The sequence below is a fragment of the Centruroides sculpturatus genome, unplaced genomic scaffold, assembly GCF_000671375.1.
Source record: "Centruroides sculpturatus isolate CEXI.00-Female unplaced genomic scaffold, Cexi_2.0 scaffold211, whole genome shotgun sequence".
Lineage (NCBI taxonomy): Eukaryota > Metazoa > Arthropoda > Arachnida > Scorpiones > Buthidae > Centruroides > Centruroides sculpturatus.
Genome location: NW_019384472.1, coordinates 135,313 through 160,997, shown reverse-complemented (window position 1 = coordinate 160,997; position 25,685 = coordinate 135,313). Strand labels below are relative to the sequence as shown.

Genomic DNA, 25,685 nt, shown 5'->3' with positions numbered 1-25,685 from the left:
GATACGAGGGCCTCTTAGTCCTCATAGGATGAAAGGGTTTCATTTTATTTGTTTACGGCAACGCAACACATGGGCGATCTGCCTAGGGGGATGACTTTTTAAGGGTAACAAGCCCCTACTCAGGCATCACAAACGGGAGAAAACCCGGAAAACAACTCCACGTGGCCAGGACGGGCTGGCCACGTGGAGTTCATTAAAACTAGTAAGATCGGGTTCCGACAAATTTTAGGTTTTTACTGTAACGTAGTTATAAAGGCAACAATACTAAAGACTGCATTCTTTAGTGTGAGATATTTATTAATAATTAGACTGTAGTATGCATCACATTAATCAATAAATTAAGCATCTAGATATTTATTCTTACAGAATTAATTTTGCTTTTGTAGATGCAAATCTATCGGATGATGCCAATGAATATATCTGGAAATGTGTCATGACTTATTACTAAGTAAGCTTTTTATATAATGCTACTTTTTGTCAATGTTTTTATTAATCTCATTAAAAGAATATTTAAGTTAAAAAACATTATGGCACCAGCTTAAAGTTAAATTCTTTGTTTTGTTAAGTTACGGCAACGCAACACTTAGACGATCTGCCTGGGGAATGCCTCTCGGGAGATCTTTTTAAGGGTAACTGGTTCCTATCCAGGTGTTATAAACGTGGGAAAAGCCCGGAAAACTCCACTTGGTCAGCCCTCCTGGCCAGGCGCGAACCCACGACCAGGGAACGGAACCGCTTGGCCACTGATGGGCACACGAAATTAAATTGTGTGTGATCCTATCTTTAGATGTTATTAAAAATAACTTTTACATTATTAATTATTATAAAAAGGTAAACAGGGCTTAATTTTTAAGATAAAGATAAGTTTTTTTTAATATTGTAAAAGTCAATAACGAGTAAAATTTTCATTAACTCCAACCCTACTCGAGATATTACACACGACCTCTATCGCCTCATCCCCGTTAGTTCTGTTCTCCAAAATTAAATAAAATCAATGCCCTTTATTTACAAGTTATCGTGAAAAATTTCGTTTCTTAATCTTTATCCCATCATGAGATATTAAATGAAAAAGATGAGCGTGCGTTGGCGTAATTTTTCCCCGTTATTTTGGCCTTTTGGGATTCAGGGGCATGGCGATTTAAAAGGAAAAAGAAAGTCAAATTTGACACTATCACAATACTTTCCCGTATTATGTTATAACAGCCAGGAAAGTAAAATGTCGAAAATCCATGATTTAGAGATATGCAAAACATGAATAGTATATTTCTTTTCTTTTTTTTTTAACTATTTAAAACTTATTATTTTATACAGAACAATTAATTTATATGAGAAAAATTGTTTCATATTTCATTACAGCCTTTAACTGCATTCTACGATTGCAATTGATAAAACAGGAACGCATACTTTGAAAGACTATTTGAAGAAGTTTTGTTCGTCTCCTCGTTTATCATATTGGGTAATTTTAAATATTTTTGTTTTCATTAATAATTTGACTTATTATAACATTAAAAATTAAAGCAAAGAGAATTAAAGGGACGATTAGTTAATTTTTTAAATCAGTGCTCTGTTACATTGATGATAGGATGTGACAATGCTGGTCACAAGTCCTACTTGACTTCCAGATTTTTGCACTTTTTTGTTACTTGTCGATTGCATTTTTTCACGCGAACGATTAATCAATCATTTATTTCATCAGTTGAAAGTAAAAACCATAGAAAAATTTCTCACTTAAAGTAAATTTTAATAACGCAAATAANAAAATGTCTCTATCTACTTTCAGCAATACCAGTGCAACTGGTTCAACATTTGTCTCTAGTTGATTCTAGCAACGAGCGAAGATAGGAAGTCGAAAGACCAGTTAATCTACCGACTCTGGCCTGGCCGAACCCATAATGGGGCTGCAAAAAGATGCTCTTTTAGTGCCCACAGGAGGGAAAGAATTAAGTTTTAATGATATTTAATGAATTAACACAAAAATGTATTCGTTTAGTATGAAATAAGGTTAAATTATTTTGATATGACTGTCTGTTTAAGACATATTTAAAAAAAAATGTAATAAACTTAGAACTGTAAATACAAATGATGGAACTATAAAAGATCTACGAATGAACGAATTATTTCATAATTTCAAATAATTATGTTTTAGCCGGAGTCGGAGTCGGAGTCGTCAAAAAATCCGCCGACTTCGACTCCCGTTTACTTACCAACTTGTTATTTATATGAAACGGAGTCGGAGTCGGATGGTAAGGAAAAGTCGGAGTCGGTAGATTTTTACGCGACTCCACAGCCCTGCTTAAATCATAAAGAAATGTATATTCCCTAACTAATTCAATTAATTTCTCTTGATTCATCATTTTGAACAAGCACTGTCTGTGCGTGTCGACAATGGCATTCATACTAACCGCGCCGACTCCCGCAGACATGTACAGATACGAGCCGGCACAGACAGAACATTCTCGCAGACAATGCCAACCGGTGCCTGCCCGTGTCTGTGCGGACACGATCCGCTCACGCGCGGTATATGTAAATATGCCCATAGAAAATGTATGTAATAATATTTTTATGTCTGTGCTGTTACGTGTCTGCCACGTACGGTGTCCGTAAATAAATCTCACTACAGGAAAAAAAAAAAAAAAAAAAAAAGCCGGGCAGTATTTAAAGTCAAGAATTTTCTCGTACAGCAGGTGGCGCTAATTTAAAAATTTCTTGTCTGGCGGCTAAATTGAAGTATTTTGTCAATTTAATACATAAATAAATCATATTTTGCAAAACGTGAGTAATTACTGGTAAATAATTTTAAAAAATGTTTAAGTAAGTTATAAGTAGAGAATAATCCTACGTATTGAATTTCTATACACTTAAAAGGGTTATTATTTTGCGTTGTACAATGTATAGAATTAACTGTCGAGCCAATAATACAATACAGTGGGTGATCGGTTAACGAACAGTTCGGACTGCGAACACTTTCGCGAAAGTTTTTTATGTTCGGACAACGAACATGTCGACATCGAGCTCAACCTGATACTTATCGAATATTCTGCCGAACTTTGAAACTCTCCTTTGTAATTCCAGCCTTTTCTCGGCAAGAAAGCAGAGTACCACCCTCTGTGCTTTCTTGCCGAGATCACCTGACAGCGAGATGTGTATGAGGGTTTTTCCACTGCAAAATTGTAGACCCTCACTGTAGATTGCAATGCAGACAAAGGCAGAGACATTGAACGAAGGAGGAGATTGGTGGAGCAACATGCTGTAGTCGTTTGGTAGATAGGCTGATCTGTGCATTAGAAATAAAAAATTTTCTTTGGATTTTCTCAGCATTTGGTGTGGCTGAACTTAGGTTTGGTGAATCTGAAAGTGATACTCATGGCCTCCGGAACCTCTCTGGCTCTCGGCAGGTTTTCCAGAGGTTAGTTTTTTGGGAGTTTAGAGCTTTCTGGCATTCCCTTTTTGTTTTTTGTCTTCCCTTCATGAGTTTTTTCTAGTCAGTGCATTTTCTTACCCTGTGTTGGCATCATTTAATAACATCCGTCTCCTGGGCGTCATCGCTAGTTTGTTCTATTATCATTTCCGAGGCTAGAGTCTGTAATCGGACTGCATAGGTTTGAACGTCCCGGTCTTGGCATATCTATTTCAGCCGGATGATTTCTGGGTCATCTCTTCTCTTCCAGAACTGAACAAACTTCAGTTTAGTCAATGAGGGCTACCTTCTTAACAACCATTCACAATTTTTTTGGAGGGACAATGCCTTAAATGACACTTCTCTGCTCCTGTGCTTCCCCTTAATGTACAATACTCCAGATTGGAGTTTTTAATCCTCAAAACTCACAATTTTTCAACTGTTGATGCGGCTCTTAAGATTACAACTGTCAACGGGATTCTGGTCTCTGGATGTTTGGCTCCAGACAGCACCAGGACTGTGTATCTCATTTGCAGTGTAGCCACCTCTATTCCCATACTGGAAATTTATGACCATTTGAAGGGTGCAAACCTTCCGATCATTGAAGTTCATTGCTTCACCCGGAAAGACTGCAAAACCATCTCACTGAGGAGTGCTCAGTGAGATGGTTTATTTCTCTGTCACGAGAAACTATTCTGTAGAAAATGTCTCTATCTACTTTCAGCAATACCAGTGCAACTGGTTCCTTCCCCGTCTGAGGATATGTGCCTATTGCTTGTCCTTCAGACACTCTCCTAAAACTTGCCGTAGTTGCCACTGATGCAACTAATAAACAGACATTTTATAAATTTTGGAAACCAACTTTAATTAAATCGAACTTTATAAAATCTCCTGTGCCCTGACTGGAATACATTTTAACCAACAAATGGAGAATATTACTCGAATTAAAACTAAATATGAATTTGGAGTGTCTCCCTTATTTCATAAAAGTAAGAGGGATGACTGGATTGGTCAATATTTCTGGCTGACTGCTACAAGTGTAAATGTTTACAATTTGACTGTGCTGTGATAAAATGTATTAAATACTGTAAATGGAATTTTCCAGAGAATTGTCCCAAAAGTAGTTATGCCTCTGCACTGATGATGAATTTGTCATGGGCAGATGTAATAGATACTAAGGTCTTTTTACATGAACTCAAAAGTAGTGAAATAAGAAGAGTAAGGTCAGGAACACACATGTGTAAAATTCGGCATAAAATCTAGCATAAAACAGAAAGTGTAAAAATTTTTCTGAAATTTTGGCTGAAACATAACTGAAAAAAGAGTAGAGCATGTCTCTATATGCCGTAAAATTTTTATGCCAAAATTCTTCCAATAAAGAGAAGTCTGTTTTGTGACATCAAAGTAGACATGTGGTTTCTATTCTAAAAATGGCAGCAATAAGGTTTAACCCTATAATTGTAACGGTCTCAAAGAAGAGAAAAATAAATGAAATAGAGGAGTTTATCGAATCCGTTTGACCACATCAGTGTCTTTATGACATAAAAAGTGTCACATATAAAGACACTATGTTTAAAAAAAGCGTATAGGTGCTAAATTTCAAATACAGGTAGGTTATAGAATTGATATATAGTATTTAGATCACACATTCTTTATTTCAATTCAGAATACAAGTCTATTAATTTAAATTTTCTAAATTATAGCAGAGGCAGTGGAGAAAAAATGGAAGGTACAAAAGGATATAGATATACGAGAGAAAAAAATTAATAAAATTAAGCACTTAGTGGCAGTGGTATTCTCAATCGTTAAACTGTAGTTCTGGAATCAACGAATTATTAAATCCATGTAAATCATGCTTTTGAAATAGTTTCCTAACCCACTAGCATCTCTTTTGGCATTTTTTAATAAAATCATTTCTTAAAATCATCAATGATTAAGTGGAATACAACCATCAACAAATGACAACATCAGATACCAATGGTGCCATTTTACTAAAACTACATATGATGTACATTTCTGTTTCCTATTCGGTCAGAATTTTTATGTATGTGTGTTCTGGCATAAAAGTGTAAACAGAAACTGAACTGAAAGCTGATTCAGTTTTCTGCTACACAATTTTATGCATGTGTGTTCTTGGCCTAACAGAAAATGAATCCTCTGCAATAGACCCCATGCTGTGCTGAAAACAAGAGGAAACTGGAAAGATCTTGTGGATAAGCTAAGGAGATAAGTAGAACAAATCACACACAGACAAAAGCACATAAATTGCCTTATAACAAACCCAGAAAACAAAGAAAATTCTAACTTAAAAGATAATAAAATGGAGACTTCTCCCAAAAACCTTATTAAAAGAATAAAAATTAAATTTACTCCAAGACTCAAAAATCAGGAATAAAAAAACAACTACAATATACCACCCAGTTGTGAAGTTACCACTACTAATAAAGATGAAATATTAAATTTTAACTCTGAATATGAAGACGATAATCCAAGTCCACCCGGCATGAACATTGTTGAATCAGAGGTCATGATAGTCCCTCCAGAGTGAATAACAAACAAAATTCTTTTAGTAAACATCAATGACTTACTAAAATTAAATAGAGATTTTTCTTCATCATCTTCTAACTAATAAAATTGATATAGCACTAATCCAAGAATCAATGCTTTGTGAGAATAAAAATTTTCATCTATTTGTTTATAACACTGATAAATTTTATCAATGCATATGGTCCTACAGAAACATGGCCAATGAAAAGATAGTGATTTTTATCAAACATGACATTAACATCTTATACCAAACACATCACGATTATGGCCACTTAGTTCTATGTGATATAGAAGATCCACATGGAAAATAGAGAATCATTTCTATCTACTGCTTGTCAGGAGACCTTAAGGCAAGATACAATTTTATCAACATCCTTGATTTTTATTTAGACTCAACTTACATTATTCTTTCAGCTGGTGACTTCAACTTGTCTGGAAAGACATAGATAGAATAAAGAACACCTGCAACAAAAAGAAAAGTAAAATTTTCCAGATCTTAAAAGACCAGTTTGACTTAGACATCCAGCATAAAATGAACCAACCCACATAAATGTGAATTTACCTACCACCTAAATAACTCCCATTCCAGGTTGGATAGATTCTACATTTCCAGTCACCTCCAACATGTTACATCACAATGTGAAATCATCCCTAATCATTTAACAAACCATAGTGATGTTATTCTAATACTTGACTTTGCAAAATGGAATTGCAAACACACACAAATTAACCACATCCTGGAAAATGAATGCTAGTTTACTGAAAGATATTGTGTTTCTAATTAATTAATTAATGTAAACATAGAAAAGGAAAAACAACTTCAAAAGATTACAATGACAGTTAGATGAGTTAAAGCAGAAATATAATGACAAAACCTTAGATCTAGGTAAATATCAGACAGCAATTTGTAAAATAAAATTTATTAATGATACAACTATAATATATTTAAAGAGCAAAATTGTTTTGATGCTTTTGTTATTATTATAGGTTGCAATTTGAAATTTCTGTATCACAAAGATCCTGAATTATATGAAGTGAAGAAACTTAAGTGAAAAATGCAATATAATCTCAGAAGCTTTCATTAGCTTCTGAGGATATGCATTTCGGACAACAAGTCCCTTATCAGTTCTCTTTTAAGTTATACAGTCTTGATAACAGAAATTACATATGATGTATGTTATAGAAAATTGTGACAACTGGATCAAATATTTTATTATATTTTATACAGGTATTTTTTTGTACAATGTCCTTTAAATTTAAAATATGAGTTAAAAAATTCTGTAATGATGATAAGATTCCATTTGTTTTTGGAAGCAAGAGAGTATAAAGACTATAATGTTTTGAATGATAGATAAATATTTTCATAATTAAAAACTATTAACATAAACTAATTTTGATTATAAATATAAATCTTGTAACATACCACAAAGTATGAATTCTGAATTACATAATTATTTTTATTTTAGAAATCTAAGAGAGAGAGATTTTTTTTCTATTCTAACTTTAGAATAATCATATTTCAGTGACTGATCTAATACTTAATCTTGTTTTGAAAAATCTAATTATCTCAAAACTCCAATATTTTGAAATATAGTTCATCAGAAACGCTTTACTTTTAAGTATCCTAAATACTAAAATAGTTTATGCAAATAATTATTTACTACAATATTTTCAGTTTTAATATTTTGCTAGATGTTTAAAAGTTTTGTTCATTACTTATTTGTTTCTGTAATACCTTTTTTGTAAAAAATTTAATTTTCTCTCCATATGTATGTACTGTAATATGTAAGATAAAAGGCTTGAAATGCAAGAAAATTAGAGAGAATTTTGAGAGGAAGCTGCATAAGAAAGGTCCAACAGACAAGGCTATTTGTGAATTGTTGTGATGGAAATTGTGCTCTGGGAAGCAACTTATCACTTTGAGCTGTATAGTGACATTGATGGTCATCATGTGGAGCACTAATTTTTTGCAGTATATATTTTGAAATAAATATATTTTTCATGTTTAAATCAGTTATTTGTAATTCCAATTATTAATCAAAATAGATAATGACTTTTGAGACACCCTGTATATATGTATATTAGGGGCATCCAAAATGTTTCCAGAAAGTGGTTATTATTTGTGAACAGAATACTATAGGGTATTTATAATTCATTAATGTGAGCGTATATTTGTTGATACTAAGTTTAAACTTAAGAAAACTTCATGCAGCGCTAAGAGAAAAAGACCTGGAAAAATTCATCATTGCATCTTGTTCCATCACTGTAATGCACCAGCACATTCTGCAAACTCTACCAGGGCAGTATTGTGTGAATACTGATGGGAGATTTTTCACACACCCTCTTCCTATAGTCTAAATCTAGCTCATCAGACTTTTCTTATTCCCAAATTTATAAAAAGGCATTTTCTGGCAGTCAAGCGAAACATTTCATAGTGCAATGGCTAGAATCAAAGGACACTGATTTCTACCAGATGAGCTTAAGGTTGGTGACACCATATGGAAAAATGCTTAACTTAAATGGAATAAATGTTGAAAAATAAAGTGCTAAATTCAATTTTCTGTCTTTTTATTTACATTTTTCAGGAACTTTTTGAATGCCTTTTATGTGTATGTACAGGTATATGATATAGATTTAAGCAATGAAATTTATTTTTGAAAATACTGTCATTTTTATGCATTGAAAATGAATGATTATTTAATTTCAAAATAATTTATAATTAGATACAATGATATATCATATTTTCTGTAATGCTTAAGTATTACTATAATATTTTTCATATTCATTAGAAAAAAATAAAGTTTTGAACTACTTCAATGTATAGAGAATTTTAACTAAAATAATAATTAAGAATGTTTTATTTAGATGCTAGAATGTTTTTTTCTTTCAGATGTATTCAAATATTTAATATCTCTCTTTAAAAATTTTAATTTTTGATATTAACTGTACTGTACATTTTTTTATTTTTAATAGTTTTTAAAAAGTATGGGAAATAACAAGACATTTACCCATTTAAGTGATGTAAACAAGCAATGGGAGAAGTTAAAGAATGAGCTACATTATGAAGTAAAGAATATACAAAATAGTAAACTTTCTGAGATATGTTGTTATGAAGAAGAGAAATTTAAAAAGGAATTAATTGGTATGACAATTAAATACAATTGTTTATTTCTATTTAATTTATTAAACTTAAATATACAAAATTTATTAGTGTGCTGTAATTTATTTTTTTGTTTTCAATGTTTTTGAGCTATTACTAGATCATTTTCAAGAGATTATATGATGTAAATAAATGTTACTAGCAACTTGGAATAAAAGAAATATTGTTGTTAAACTAAGTAGTTTAATTGAAATTTTCTTAATTTTACATATACTGTACTCCACTGAATTTACAGCAACTGATGATCCAACACTTCTTTTAATCTGGACAAAATTATGAAAGGGAACTTGAAATTCCTGTGACCACCAGACTTGTATACTGGGTGGCCACAGATGGCATTACGTATACTGTGCACTTATTTATATTATTTACACTGCACTTGTTGGTTATGATATTGCTGTTTTGTGATATTCTTACTTTATTTTGCTTAAATTTAACGTTTAACTATGGCTTCTAAGAGTCAGTGGTGGTGTTGGTCTGTATTAATCCAAGATAAAGTAGAACTGTTGAAAAAAATGGACTATGGTGTTTTGATGTGCATTGATGAATTATTATTATTATTATAAACAACCACAGTTGGTCAAAAAAAAATGATTAATTTGTCAAGGCTTTGGATCCAAGGGTGTCAGAAATTCAGTGGTGTATCTGTATAGGAATTAAATATTTTTATATTTTATTATTTTATTTTAAATACAAGTTGTTATTTTTAAATAAAGAACAAAAATTAGCACTGGAAAACAAGAGAGAAAATTTGAGTAAAATTAAAAGGGATGATGTCGATGAGGAAAAGGAAGACCTTGATAAAGAAATAAAAGAAGTAATTATTTATTTAGAATCTTTGAAAGAGAAATATAAAAATATAGAAAGAACTTTTGAAGAGAAAGTAAACAAAAACAATGAATTATTGAATAAATTGAAAGAGTCAAGAAAAATTGGAAAAGAATTAATCAAACACAAGTATGAATTTTTTAATTTTATTTATTAGTAGTAGTACAGTAGTATAGTATACTTGCTAATCTGAACAAATGCTAATCTGAACCAATTTTGTTGTTAAATATTCCAGCTGAATACAAAAAGAAAAATCATAGCTTATTTTCTAAAACATGAAGCATTTGTAAAATTAATATGTACTACACATTTTAACATAAATACCATAATTTTCTGCATGTCATCTATACCAACAATTTTCTAGTTCTGTTCTTGCAATGTTCTAACAATTTTCTGTATTTACAGAGAATTGTTAGAACATTGCAAGAACTGAACTTTCATATAACTTACATCATCATGTACTCACATCTCCAAATTTGCTGCTGAAAACATAACACTTAACTGGTATATAGTTTAGAAGATACTGTCTCAAACATTGCATTTTTCTCAATTTCTTTCATTTTATTTCCATTGGCAATTCATTGTAGATGTAATTATAAAATAAGTGAAATGAAAAAAATACAATATATAAGACAAACACCTAAACTACATTAAATGTTGAAAATACAAAATTGCCACTAAACAACAAAATTTATTATTTCATTTCTCTTTGATTTATCAAATAGTCTTAATAAAATGTGAAATGATAGGTAATTATGGAAAGTTTAAGTATGGTAATAAAATATATAATAATATTAATAAGAGAAAGCTTAACCAGGCTAAGGTTTATTGTTTAAGCCATCAGTGTTTCTTATGCAAAATGTTGGTTAGAAAAGTACTTAGCCTATAGCAAATTTTTGTTTTCTTTTGTACCTTTTCTGTCTTAAGCACTTATCGTACACTGCTCTAAAAATCACTTCCTAATTTCATGATGCCCTATTGTAAAAATTTGCAATATTTTTCAACAATATATTGTACAGCATTATTGAACTAATATGCAATTTCTTCAATAATGCAACTAGATGTTCAATTTATCATCTAATGAATGTTTTGGACTTAAAAATCAACTAAAGTGTTATTTCAGAAACCTGTTAGTGCTGTTTTGCCAAACTTATCACAATTTTGGTATATTATAACACTTTTTAATTACCTTTAACAAATTGATATCTGGATAACATATGTGATTTTTTTAATTCAGAAAGTATGGTACATAAACTTCAGTACTGTTTTTAAGTATTAAGTTAATGGGAAGTTAATTTTAGTTTTTATTTAGTACTTAAATTAATATATATATTACCATGAAAGACTGAAATTAGAGTGTCAATATTCTCTGGTGAATGTTGACACATACCAAATACGTTGGTGAAACACCGAATACAGTGGAACCTCGGTATACGACCTTAATCCGTTCCTGATTGTTGGACTTATACCAAATAGGACGTATACCGAATCAACTTTTCCCATAAGAAGTAATGTTAAAATGATTAATTCGTTCTCATGTAAAAAAAATGGCTGGCTTGAAACACCTCGCTTTCCTCGCTAGTTCCTGCTTGATTTTTCATGAGATCAGCATGTATTTTTGTAGCTTTCTCGCAAATAATTGCTTCTGATACAGTGTCTCTAGCACACTGTTTTTCAGTAATCCAAAGCAAAAGCAATTTCTCAACATGATTTAATGTCTTCGATCTCTGTTTAGAAATTGATTTAACCCCTTTCGCAACGTTAGCAGATTTAATAATGTCTTTATTTTTCACGATTGTCAATATCGTCGTTCTCGGAATACGGTATGCAACAGTTAAATCTCGAACACACGTGCCACCTTCATATTTCTCAACAATCTCTTTTTTCAGTTGTGAATCTAGTCATTTTTTTAGTTTTCTGTTCCTTTTCATTTGCCTTCTTGCAATTCATGATTAATAATAAAATTTTACTTAGAAATTAAAATCAGAAGAAATCTAACAAAGTTATAAACTGTGGCACCGCGAATGTCTAGTCTGGTCTAGTACACCGACAGTTGTTCATAGATGGCGCGTATAATTAAGTCGTATACTGAACAAAAGTCGTATACCGAGCAAAATTTGTTTTGTCCAAACAGGACGTATTCCGAATTTGACGTATTCTAAAGCAGACGTATACCGAGGTTCCACTGTATTTGGTTATATTATTATACATTCGAACCATCACTGGTATATGTCGACAAGCACTGATATGCTGTGGTGGAGGTCAAAATGACAAACCAAGATGACACAGCCAGAGAGAAGTGACAAAAGTGCCAAATCTTTTGTTCTCTCTTGCCAAATCCTATGCTGCGATTGAGGTCATGTGCCATTTATTTGTTATACTCAAGAACACTCTGCTGTTTGTCAGTCTTATGCAAGGCTTGCTGGTGCATGAAACATTTGCTTAATTTTTATTTAAGCTATAAATTTTATTTAATTCTAAATTTACAGTAAAACCCTGCTTAATGCTGCCTCACTTAATGCTGATTCGATATAATGCAATCTGCTCAAAGCCTTAAAAAAGCTCAAAATTTACAGATTTCCCTTAGTAAAAGTTTGGTAATGATATCTGAAATCATTGATCAAATTGTAGCGAATGATCTAGATTTTGAAAGGAGTGCAAAAGCAAAATGAGGTGTTTTGGATGTGATCTTTTGCTACTGACATTTGCTTAAGGAAAGGAAAAGCGACAAATGAAACATCACAACTTTATTGCAAAAAAAAACAAAACAAAAAAAAAAACAAGAATTTCAGAAAATTCAGGACCTTTGTCACAAAAATTGAACTATTAATATAGAAAAAATGAACTAATTAATACAGTAGTAAATCAAGATATGAAATTAATCTGTTCCTAAATTGAGATTGTATCATGAAAATGTCATAAGGTGAATCATTTTTCCCCATATGATTACATGTGTAACCAAATATCCATTCCAACACGAAAAACACACTCAAATTAAAACTAAGTAGTACATTGAAAAAAAACTTTAATACAGATAACACTGAAAAATGCATTTTGTAATTGTAAATGTATAAATAACCATAATAGAATAATAATTGATAAAAACAATGTAATTTTTTTGCACCTTTTAGGATAGATGATGGTGGAGGTGTAAACTGGTGGCGGAGGAGAGGGAGAAGGGAAATGATACTAAAACTTAACTTACATAACATAATGTAACAATAACTTAAAAATAACTTAACACTAATTTTTTTATCTTTTCTGTTTTATATATTTTTTTTTTATTCACTGCTTTTTGCTTTCTTTCNAACCATAATAGAATAATAATTGATAAAAACAATGTAATTTTTTTGCACCTTTTAGGATAGATGATGGTGGAGGTGTAAACTGGTGGCGGAAGAGAGGGAGAAGGGAAATGATACTAAAACTTAACTTACATAACATAATGTAACAATAACTTAAAAATAACTTAACACTAATTTTTTTATCTTTTCTGTTTTATATATTTTTTAAAATTTTTTATTCACTGCTTTTTGCTTTCTTTCCTTCACTTCCACCAGCACTTTCACTGGATATAAGTTGCTCGGTAAAATATCTATCCAAAGAAGTTTGGCTTTGCCTACTTTTTAAAATGTTTCTAAAATGACTTAGAAAATGTCATTAAACTTAGCAGCAATACAGCCAGTTTGAACCTTTTCGGGATGTTTCTTTTCAATAAAATCAGTCACTTTCTGAAAGATTTCTTTTATCAAGCAAGATCCTTCCATGACAAAGCAAACACGCGAACTGAGACCAATGAACGGAAGGAACACATGATCATGGCAGTGGCGGTGTGAACTAATGTAACGTCGTATGGTGAGGTTTTGTTTATACCGTGGAGCAAAAATATGTTTGAATTTCATGTCATATCCTGAAAATTTTGTATGCTGAAGTGTTCATATTCTGAGGTACTACCGTATATTATTATACATTTCTGTGGGCAATTAAAATGCCTCAATGTCCTTGACTTACTATAATATAAATTTTTGTCTACAAATACATATTTTCTAATATCAGGACTTATTATACTGGCTTTACAGATAATGCTACAGAGTTTCACAGAAAACAATTTAATATACCTGTATATTAAATAAAACAAAAAATTGTCTTCTGTGAAACTCTGTAGCATTAGCTGTAAAGCCAGTATAATAAGTCCTGATATTAGAAAATACGTACTTGTAGACGAAAATTTATATTATTTATGTGTGCATTTTGTTATATAACATATTTTTATATTCATTTGTATAATAACTTAAAATTAAAGTAAAATTTTTCTATTTTCAGTTGCATGTTCCCCTATCTCTATTTACTCTATGTTAAAATGACTTAGTTTAATGCTATTTCATTTAGCGTTTTGTCGTCTAGGAACACATCCTTCATGTTAAGCGAGTCTTACTGTAATTTTATTTAATGCTATAAATTAGGATATACCCTAATTTATATTGAATGACTACTGCAGTGAACCATGATCTTTTTTGAGAAGTTACGTGCATTAAATGAGAAGACAATTGTTTTTATTTTTCTCAAGAAAAGTACTCTAAAATAGTTTCTGAAGTGATTTCTGCTAAAACTAAGTGCAGTACACCTTTGGATTACAGAGGATTAAAACATTTTGACAATTTAAAAATTAATGATGAAGAGAAGTTAATTGTGCCATTAAAACCAGAAGAAATGAATACAGTAATACCTCGACTTACGCGAACTCGGAGTTACGCGATTTTCAAATCTCGTCGATTCGTCTTTTGTTTGAGCGCCATGCAACTCTTAATTACTCACTCCCCCAACACTATTGTTCAGCTTACATGTTCGGACGTGCCGCGTGGAATCGACACATAGCTACAATTTATTTTGAGTTATTTTTTTCTGTGTTATATCTACAGAGACTTGAGAGACAATATGTGATGATTTCTTGTAACTGTGAACAAATCAAAAGACGAGATAAGATTAATGAGAACATTTATTAGCTTACATACATCCGACTTGGATTTTACATAAATTGTGAAATTATACCCTGACTTATGTGAATTTGACTTACGCGGTTATTGCTCGGTCCCACCTATCGCGTAAGTTTGGGGTATTACTGTATACAGTATTATGTTACCAATAATGAATTGTTCAGTATACTATCACATCAGAATAGGCCATGGAGGAAGAACATGTATGCTTAAAGAATTGCAAGTTAAATACAAAAATAATACATATGATGTAGTAATGTTGTATTTAAATTTATGTGAACAATGCCAAATGAAACATAGTGCACCTAAAAAAGGTATTGTGAAACTAATGGTCAGTTCGGAGTTAAACTCAACATGTCAAGTCGATCTAATAGACCTGCAGTCACACAGGGATGGCAATTACAAGTTCATAATGGTTTATCAAGACCATTTAACAAAGTTTGTCCAGTTACTACTTTTAAAAACTAAGACAGCTGAAGAAGTAGTGTATCACCTTCAAGGCATTTGGTGCCCCAGCTATATTGTATTTAGATAATGGTAGGGAATTCAGTAATTGAGTCATATCCAAACTATGCACTATGTGGAAAGATGCTAAGATAGTTCATTGAAAGCTTCATCATAGTCAAACACAAGGTTCAGTTGAAAGAGCCAGTCAGGATATACAAAATATATTAACTGCATGGATAAATGATGGAGATACAAATAAATGGTCAGATGGTTTTCCCTTTGCCAAGAACACAAACAAGACCATACCATAAAGAATACACCAAAGTCTTTATGAAGTCCTGATTGGCATTGGTGTTAAACCAGAAAGAGGCATAGCATCATCATCTTTGCCTGACGAGCACATTGCAAATATTGAAACCGAAGAACAGCTTGAAGAAATTGTTAATACTTTTGAAGAAAATTTGAGCAGAAACCATATTCCAAAGGAAAATATTGAAGAGGAGCTGCAACCTACCATGTCTTCATATCAAGCTCTGACTGAACAACTCAAGTTTATTTCTATAAAAAGAACGACTGCAAAAGAGAATCTTCTACTGCAAGTAACGAAAATGCTATGAACCTCAAAAAGAAAATTTCTTCCTGCTCAAATTGGTGATAGCGTATGAATACTAGTTCCTGATGTCAACCGTGGTCATACAGATGCCCAAAATGTGTTGGCTGTTGTTGTTCGAATAGAAGATTCTTGACTCTTATAAATTAGCAAACAAAAATAGTACCCTCAAGCAGATTTATTCCCATAATCAGTTTGTAAAATTTGTAAGAAAAGTTACTTTCCATAGATGAGATTTCTTCTCAAGAAATATTGCTGAGAGAAGCAGCTGCAGCTAATTTGAAGTGGAGGGCAAGGCTATACACACTGTCATTGCAAAAAGAAGTGTTCCACGAATAAATGCAGTTGTAAAACAAGGGACACTTGTGCAATTCAAAGTGCCATAACAGTTTAAGTTGTTGCAATAAATAAGATTGTATAATGTTAATCACATAATTTATGTGTAAGTTTATTATTCGTATTATTTTTTTTTTCTAATTTAAAATGTACTGTTTGTTTTAGGTTCAACAGTATTTACATGTGCTGTTACTTAAGTTTTCTCCTATTTTGACATATATCATATATTAAAAAGTTGCATTTTTGTCTTAATGTAATAAAAATATTTTTATTCAACATTCACCATCAATGCATGCTGAATGTCGACATTGGCCAGTGTAAGCAAGAAATAATGGTATTTAGCAAATATTTTGTTCATACACCAAGAGACTGTGAATGCCGATATTCACCAGAGAATATTGACATTTGCCAGATATCGGTCTTTCTCAATAACATATACATAAATCATTTGGTTTAACATAAAGTGCTTTGAATAGTATTCAAAGCTGATTACTACTAGAAAAAGTTTACGTTTTTATTAAAAAACAAGTAGACAAAAGAAATAAATCTATCAAAATAGTATGTAATTGAGAACCAAAATTATCTTCCCATCATCCAAATAGATTGGGAATATTGTAAAAAAATTTATGGTATAAATTAATTTACTTATGTAAAATAATTGTTTTTTCACATTTCTTTTAGAAATGAAATTGCCTTATATACTCTTCTGACAAATATTAGATGGATTTATAACAGTAAGCCGAACGAACTAAAGGGCCGTATCCTTTTTTTTTTAAATGAAATATATTTCTTGAGTATTTATTGTATAATAATGATCATGATCTGAGTTTAATAATGAAAAATGAATAAATACACAGAGGTGCAGAGTATTTTTAGGACCAGAAATTTTCCCAAAAATAATTGCAATCAAAGTAAAACAACAATTTAAGAATAAATTAATAATTATTGCTATGTAGTTTGGAAAATTCAAATTAAATAAATCTTCCGTAAAATTTGCCACCCAGCACTAAAAAGAAATTATCAGAAAAATTTTTTAATTAAAAGGAGGATGCATTAAGTGTGTATCATCATTATAATGTACAGTAGAATGTACAGTTATAAACTTGATGTAATACAATGATTAATGGAAATAAAATTGAAGTAGATGCTAATGTCACAAATGACTACTTTTAGAATGACCAATAATAATAAGACTTTTTGACATCTAAAAATACAATATTTCTCTATGATAATGACAATCATGCAATTGTTTTCTGAAAGGTTTTTATATTTTTGAAAAAGTTGGTACATTTGTTAACTGTTTTGTTAGCATTTTTGACTTTCATTATTATTATTTGAAAATGCAATCTTATTTTTATGATGATTCAAAATATATTCGATATTAATATTTTTAATTTTATACTAAATCTATGGAAAAATATGAAAAGTAAAGGAAAATAATGTTTATAAAATGATGATAAAATTTCTATTTAAGTATGTAATTGAGACATTTTGGTAAAAGTTTTTAAATGCAGTTTATTAATATGCAAATTTTGTTTTTGGGTAACGAATGAATATTCCGTTTTAACTCAGGCTGATACAAAATTTCATCTATTAAATAAAGTTGAAAAGCATTTTGAAATAAAACTGGATTTTCTTTTTTGTTCTTTTTAGAGCTCTGTATCAAATTCGGTTTTTTAAAATTGAAAACTTGGTTTGATAATGGAGAGGGACTCGGCCTTACTGTAAACACTTAATCGTGTACTTTACATAGGCAGTGATGTAACCAGTGACTGAATCGATCAGAAACAAAGTAAATGACATTTCAATTTCCTTTCTAACACACACATTTTCGTTGTGTTTTTGGCAAATATTTCCAATTAATGTCTACAGGCTTTTAGCTGAGACGGTACTCCATTTAATCATAATGCTTTTGCAGCTATTGTTATAATGTTAATTTTCTACCTTGTTTGTGCAGTCAGACATATTCTGCACCTCTGTGAATCCAATTTAATTTTATTTCCACTACATAATGTTTAAAAACATCAAATTTCACAATAAATACAAGATCCTACTAGGAAATAACTTACATAACTTCCATAACTTACAAGGAGATCCTACGGCTTTGGGGAAACAGATTTTGATGATCTTTGGTGTAGAGGTAGTACACCATGTGAGTGTACTACCTGTAAAATACTAAAGTGCAACACTCAAATATAATCGAGAAAAATGAACTTAAAGTTTTCTTTAGCTCTTTATATAAAAGTTATGCGTACTTGTGCTTGAGCATGTTGTGGCATGAGTGGTAACACTCCTGATTCATACGCTTGCGTGCGATTCTCTTGTTGTGTATTTTTTTTTTTATTTTTTTTTTCATTTTTTTTAATTCATAAATACTTATACTTATTTATTTGTTTACTCATTCATTTATTTCTTATTATTTATTGAGTTTTTTGGTATTCTTTTTAATTATTTTAATTTAATTTCTACTATTCCAAGTCTAATATTTTTACTTTGTAAACTCATCTTTGTCAAGTTGGGAGGGAGCTACTTATGCCAGGTTTGAACATGGGTCTATAGTCTTTTTCACTCACTCTTTAACAGTTTGTTTCTGAATTTCGACACAAATAGAATGATAACTCTTTATACAGTGATGTATTGAAGCAGCGGCTAAAAGATGGAGTAGTGTATTATGAGAGTTTACTTTTTGAAATTAATTTAATTGCAACAACATCTTCTGATACACTATCTGAAGATGCTATGCTGATAGGCACAGAATTATACAATAATACATTGGATGTGTTGAATGAAAAAACTTTATAATTGATGATGAATTGATTTATGCCCAAGAAAAGTGTACAGAAGGACATTTCGAAGCAGTTAAAGATGACTCATCTGATGACCATGTACCCGATGAAAAAAAAATATAGAATGAAGGAATATATTTCACTGGAATATAAAATCAAAGTTTTAAAAGTAGTAAAAGCCCATCCTACGTGGAAACTACAAACATTACAAAAAAACATATGTAGTCATTTGAAAAGAATGGATCATTTAAAATTATGGGAAAAAGATATTGAACGTGGTATAATTATTTTTGATAAATATCGTTCAATTGATTCTTGGACGTATGACCACTTTGTTGAAATGAGACAAAATTATCAAAAAAAAAACTAAATAAACAATAAGAAATAAATGAATGAGTAAATAAATAAATACATTATAAATATTTATGAATAAAAAAAACGAATAAAACAAAAATACACAACAAGAGAATTGAACCCAAGCATGCAAGCGTATGAGTCAGGAGTGTTACCACTCGCACCACAACACGTTAAAGCACAAGTATGCGTAAATTATAAAGAGCTAAAGAAAACTTTAAGTTCGTTTTTCTTGATTATATTTGAGTGTTGCACTTAAGTATTTTACAGGTAGTACACTCACATGGTATACTACCACTACACCAAAGATCATCAAAATCCATTTCCCCATAGCTGTAGGGTTGCCTTGTTAGATAATTTTCAAAAATGAATAAATAGAAGTGAGTACAATAAAAAATATAGTCAGAAAAATTATAGTAATTTTATACTTATGGTCATATTTGTAACCAAGGATCAAGAGTTAGAGGTAAGTTAACCAATAAGCATTTGCATACTAAAAAGTAAAGTGATTATTAATTGATAAACTTTTAACTCATGATCCTCAGGTGCAAGTATCAGCATTATAGCATAAGAAAATTTATTTAAAATTTTAATTTTGCTTCAGTCTTTTATGTAGTATTTAAAATTTTCAAGTTCTTTCTCTAGTCAATCATTTGTCTAAGAGGACCATCAATGTGAAATCAGAATAATTAAATTTGGTTTCATATTTTAAAAATTAATAATTACATTTTCTCTGTCTCTGCTCTCCATTGTAGTATTTAGTTAAATTTGATTTTAAGATTTTTAAGATCATGCTTACATTATTGTTAATATCACTAATATACCTTATATAAATTGTATTTATATTTCATAGTTACTATGATAATTTTAAACAATTAATTTTTCACCCAGAAATTAAATTATTTTCTTAGATTTGAGAATGCTTCTTTTTAATTAGTAAATGTCCTTACATAAACTTCCTGGGAGGCATTTTCCTTGGCAGATTACCTTCAAGTTGCATTGCCATATACAAACAACCACTACCACCACCGAAATCTGTTTTGTATTTTTTTTTTTTTTTGTTTCAATTTGAAAAAATTGCAGACATAAATTCTGGACATAAAATAAGCTTTCCATATCTATCTTGACTTTTGTCTAGAATTCTCAAGATTAAGGAAGGACAGACAGACAACAATCTGTCCTTCCTTAATCTTCAGAATGGTGTTAGATAGACAAAAGCCGAGATAGATATGGAAAGCTTAGGGGGTAGGAGGCCCCAATTAACTATATAAGAAATTTCAATGCAAACTAGAAGTCACATGATTTCAGTTCAAAACTTTTTCTCAGAATAGTGTTACATAGATGGCTGGCATGACAGTTGTTGTTGTCAGGAAAAATATGATGTATAGGAGTAAGACACTAATAATTTGCGATACAGAGTATATATTTTAAATTAAATAAATTTAATATTGCAGCCCAGCATTGTGATTACATCACAATAAATATTTGCTCGTTTTTCATTTATTTTCAATTCTCAGATAAAAATTAGTCATATGTAACCAAATGATAGTTGTTTTTATTAATCATTAATCAGGATGACTATCATATGTTGTAATTATTGAATTAAGGGAGAATAAATGTTTGTGCATTCCACAGTAACATATTAGTAATGCCTTCAGTTGTAAAAATATCTTATGCTATTACTTTCAAGCATTGGATGTATTGTCAGTTGTAATCAGATCGACATCTTCCTGGGTAGCATCTCTATATCTTTTCTCTGGTTCATTTTGTATCTGCTGTAGTTTCTATAGAGTAAGTCATAGTTGTCTAAAAACTGCTTTGTAAATTCTTGGTTTAGTTTTGGTGCATAGATGCTTGCTTATTTCTCCAGGTAAGATCATTTGGGTATCCTTTTTGTTTCATTACTTACTTTATCTTGTATTCTCCCTTCCCACTTGAGCTCTTGCTTGAAATATTTAAATCTTGAAGCATAACTAGACAAAAATATTTCATGGTATGGTTTATGTCTTAATAGTTTATTCTGTGATGACTCTGTCATACATCTATTTTAGATTAAGTTAACCTAAGCATCTCAGCAATATAGCCTAAAAATTTTATTGTCTTTCAATAGTTTGTCAAGTTGATTTAGTAGCTTCTTTAAGTTATTCTCGGTTTTGGACATATAGCATAGCACTTTTAATTATAATAATATTCATATCTTAGTTGATAAAAAATTTGTATGAAACATGTCGAATAATGAGCTTAGAAACAACAAAATATTAGGAATAAAACAAGGTGACTCACTATTGCTTTTGGTTATATATTTGCTATTTTGGTATATTTTGCCAATTGTTTGTATTAATTTCACCAGTACATGTTTAATTTTTAGAGTCAAATGTTTTTTCTAGATCTATAAATTTCTGTTAAATTGTGTTTTAATTGACAGAATATAACGATGTCATGGCATTATTAACTAACTATATTCCTTACAATCTTCTTAAAGTAATTTCTGTGTACTTTTCTGGTAGATTTATTTACCCCCTTTTTATAACAGGAATTGGTATTTCATAATTCCAATCATCGAGCACAATTTTGTCATGTTTTGTCAAAGGGTTCTTTCAAAACTTTGGCTATCATTATTCCTCCATATATTGTTAGTCACCAGGACAAGATTAACAAATGAACTGTTCTTTAATGATTTCATGTTTCCAGGATTGTGGCATGCTCGATTACTATTTTTTTTTGTTTCTGTCCAATTAGTTTTGTGGAAGTCTGTGTTGTTTGGAATTATCTGTGTATAAATTTTAAAAATAATATTCTAGTTCCTCCATTCTTATGATCAGAATTTTCAGTAGCTCTTTTTTCCTTTGACTCTTCATTTGTTTTTGTCGTCCATAAAAATCATATTCCAAAATTTATAAAAGTCTAAAAGATATTTATTTTAGAAAAAACTGCTGAAATAATATTTCTTTTTTTTTTGTTAGTTTTTTACATTTCTGTTTAACTGGGATATTTTTTTTTTTCTATGTTCCAGCAACTGCACACTGAATGTTTTCTTAGAGCAATCTATGCTTAATTAAAGAGTTTCCTTAAAATTGGAAAGTAGAAATATAAAAGTTTGATTTTATGTATTTTTTGTTTAAAAAATATATAGGAAAACTTAATAACTTATATTTTGTTAGTGATAGACCACGGTGAGTTCCAGTCTTGGCAAATGTTAGTAATCTTATCTTGCATAGTTGTCCAGTTGTAAGCTCTTCTAGTTCTTTTAGCAATAAACTTTAATGTTTAACAGAGTCGACTGCCAGCTGGTTTCTGTGATGTTCCAGCATAGTCAAGTTGAATGACATAATCCTTTCATTCATCCCCACAATGATAAAGGTGCAGGTAGGATTTTGAGGGATTTATACTTCTAAAACAAGATGTTTTATTTTAGTATTTAAGCAGGAATACAAATGTTTAACAAAAATTTTGCTTGCTATGATAACTTTCAAATGGTTATTATGGGTAATGATGGGACATCTGATGAAATTATAGTATGTTATGGTTAAACTAGATTTACAGACAAGAAAAAGTATTATAAATTTTTAATTAAAATTATTCTGATATATAAAAGTCTACATTTGTGATTTTCTTATTTTAGAGAGAATTTTCTTAGTCAATTTCTTATAACATTAACTTCAAATGCAACAATTTTTCTGCTAAAATTTTAAACTAAAACAAAATAATGACTCTTATGCTAATTAAGATGTGGAAAAACAAGCTACAAGTCTCACTTTGTTTCAAGATTATTTGATATTTAAGCTAATATCATAAATTATTGGGCTGAAACTTAATTACTTTCAGTTCTTGAATATTAGCAATGTAAATTCATTGAGTGAATGCGAAAAGGTTAATTTCTCGTGGTTAAATATATTTGTTTTGGAGAATAAAAGCATCAGTTTCTCAAAAAGGGTGGTTTCCAGAACTAAAAGTTCTTGCTCCTTTCTTTCATAATTGCATTCTGGTGTAATGTGTCTGCACTTAGATAAATAATGAGCAGACTTTGAAGGAGATGGCTGGATTAAACAAGGAAATAAAAATCTTAAACAATATAGTCAGTCAATTTTCTCACAAATTTTTATTCCTTCTGGTAGAATTTGAACGTTTTACCACTTAGACATAAAAAATGATTAGTGATAATTGGAAAAAGCTGGATTGAGGACAATTGGTCAGAAGAGCATATAAATCAAAACATGAATTTTACAGATGAAAGAAGAGAGAATTTTTTTCCTATGCAAAGTTTGGAGTAAAATAAACAATAAGGATGATTGATGAATATGCTGTTAAGTAATAATTTCTTGATATAAATAAATTAAATTTTTATTTTAGATGTATGTCTGCCATTTTAGTAGATCATTTCCTTAATTGTCAAATTAGTAATATTACAGAAGAAAGAAATCAAACCATTTTCTTTCAATTTGGAGACCGATTCGGAATTTTTTATCGCCAATTATTTGTGGGATCAGATAAAATAGTGTTCGTCATGATGATATTGTATTATTCTAACAAACATTTAATAAAACAACTTTCTAAACCAATCATGGAATTTTTTATTGTAACCCATATTTAAATTTTTATATAAACAAAAGAGAAAATTATACATTATTTGTGCTCTTTGTATTCCATTAGGTGATTATAAAGAGAAATAAAATTTTACATACATAAAAACGGTAAAATTGTTTTCGATAAGTGCATAGTGTGTATTGCAAAATCAAAGGACAAACAATTTATTTAAATGAAAGTATTAGTTTTTTAATATTAGAATTGTTTAGGGACAAGCTGTTGGTAATTTTATTTCCACTTGAAGGCCACTTATTAGGTTATAACAATATTTTTTTTTTTATTAGGGAACATCAGATTGAAACAAAACAATTAAAAAAATAATTATATACAAATAACATTTCTTTAAAATATCAAATAGAAAATAATACTTGACAAATTTGCACCGTAACAACTTTACATTTTGTTTTTGGTTGTGTGTGTATACATATATATTCAATATGACTAGGAAAAAAATGACTAGATACATAATAAACATAACAATATATAATAAAATACTGAGGTAATAAACTACCGAAATTCTGAACATGCTTCCTTATGGAAGTTCGTAAGGAGTAACAAAATTTTTTAATATTTCACTGTGTAACGTCACATTATAATGTGAAAACACCGATAATGAACAATAGTTTTATGAATAACATGTTCTTGTTTTTGACTGTTAACAGAACCAATAAAATGATGGAAGACAACATAAATCATTTCATTACTATCATAAATTCGTTTGGGATTTAATATAGACTAGCTTATATATTGTTTGTATTTTATATTTTACAAATTTTATTTTGGATACAGATATTTAATTTTCCATTACTTTCATTTTGTATTTATCTGTCCAATTGGAAACCTCAATAAAATTATTTACAATTTGACAATATAATAAATAAATGCTCTATGATAAATGCTTTGGTCAAAAATAAATATTTAATAATAATAATATTTATAAAATATTTAAAGAACACTAAAGAAATTTTGTCAAATAAAACAAAGTATAATCAAACCTTTTAAACGGACCAAGAGAATTTATGGAAAAAATCTGAACCGGAAAATTATTTACAATGTTTCTCGGTCTTGCATCATACATCTTTTATTCCCGGATCCTGACCCCCATGTGGACATGAATGGTTTCCATGATTTCCTTCACAAACCACAACGGGAACGTGACCGCTGTCCCACATGCCCGGTCCGCAGAGTTCGCACAATTTGGCTAAGGTACAAGGAATTCTTGGCAACAATCTGAACTGATGAAGAAGCCCTCTAGCCTAAGAGAGAGTAAAAAAGATTCGGTTACTCTATTAAATGTAGTTATTATTTATTATTTTAAAGCATCATTAGATTAGATTATTATTTACAAGCAACATTCTTAACTGACATAGTTTTAAATGGACAGTACAGTCATTGCATGTCATCATACCAATGTGTTATTCTTTGTTTTCCACAAAGCTAAATTTACATCATCAATATCTGATGTTACTTTCAACCAGATTCTTAAATATTCTTTTAGAAAATCATTGAACCTTCTTACAGCAATGCCAGTAATAATCTTGATTTCAAATTTTTAATGCTAAATAAGGAATAAGATACATGTGGACACTTGTAATTTCAGTTTGTATTTCAAATGTAATTTTATATTTTATTAAATGTTTAG

At 30.2% G+C, this 25,685-nt stretch overlaps 1 protein-coding gene across 1 annotated transcript; it reads left to right on the top strand.

Moving 5' to 3' along the window:
• Positions 1-2,640: 2,640 nt before the first annotated feature.
• Positions 2,641-24,311, top strand: LOC111621213 (kinetochore protein Spc24-like). The gene is made up of 5 exons (XM_023363293.1): positions 2,641-2,772; positions 8,918-9,086; positions 9,821-10,061; positions 17,001-17,077; positions 23,858-24,311. Exons 2-5 carry the CDS (start codon positions 8,930-8,932, stop codon positions 23,953-23,955), a joined length of 573 nt encoding a protein of 190 aa, XP_023219061.1. The 5' UTR covers positions 2,641-2,772; positions 8,918-8,929; the 3' UTR covers positions 23,956-24,311.
• Positions 24,312-25,685: the final 1,374 nt, after the last annotated feature.

Bases quoted from the DNA above. Each gene is read 5' to 3' on its own strand.
- LOC111621213 (XM_023363293.1), top strand. From the start codon at position 8,930: ATGGGAAATAACAAGACATTTACCCATTTAAGTGATGTAAACAAGCAA. The intron at 9,087-9,820 runs GTATGACAATTA...TTTTAAATAAAG, and splicing joins ATTTAAAAAGGAATTAATTG to AACAAAAATTAGCACTGGAA. The intron at 10,062-17,000 runs GTATGAATTTTT...CATTTCTTTTAG, and splicing joins AAAGAATTAATCAAACACAA to AAATGAAATTGCCTTATATA.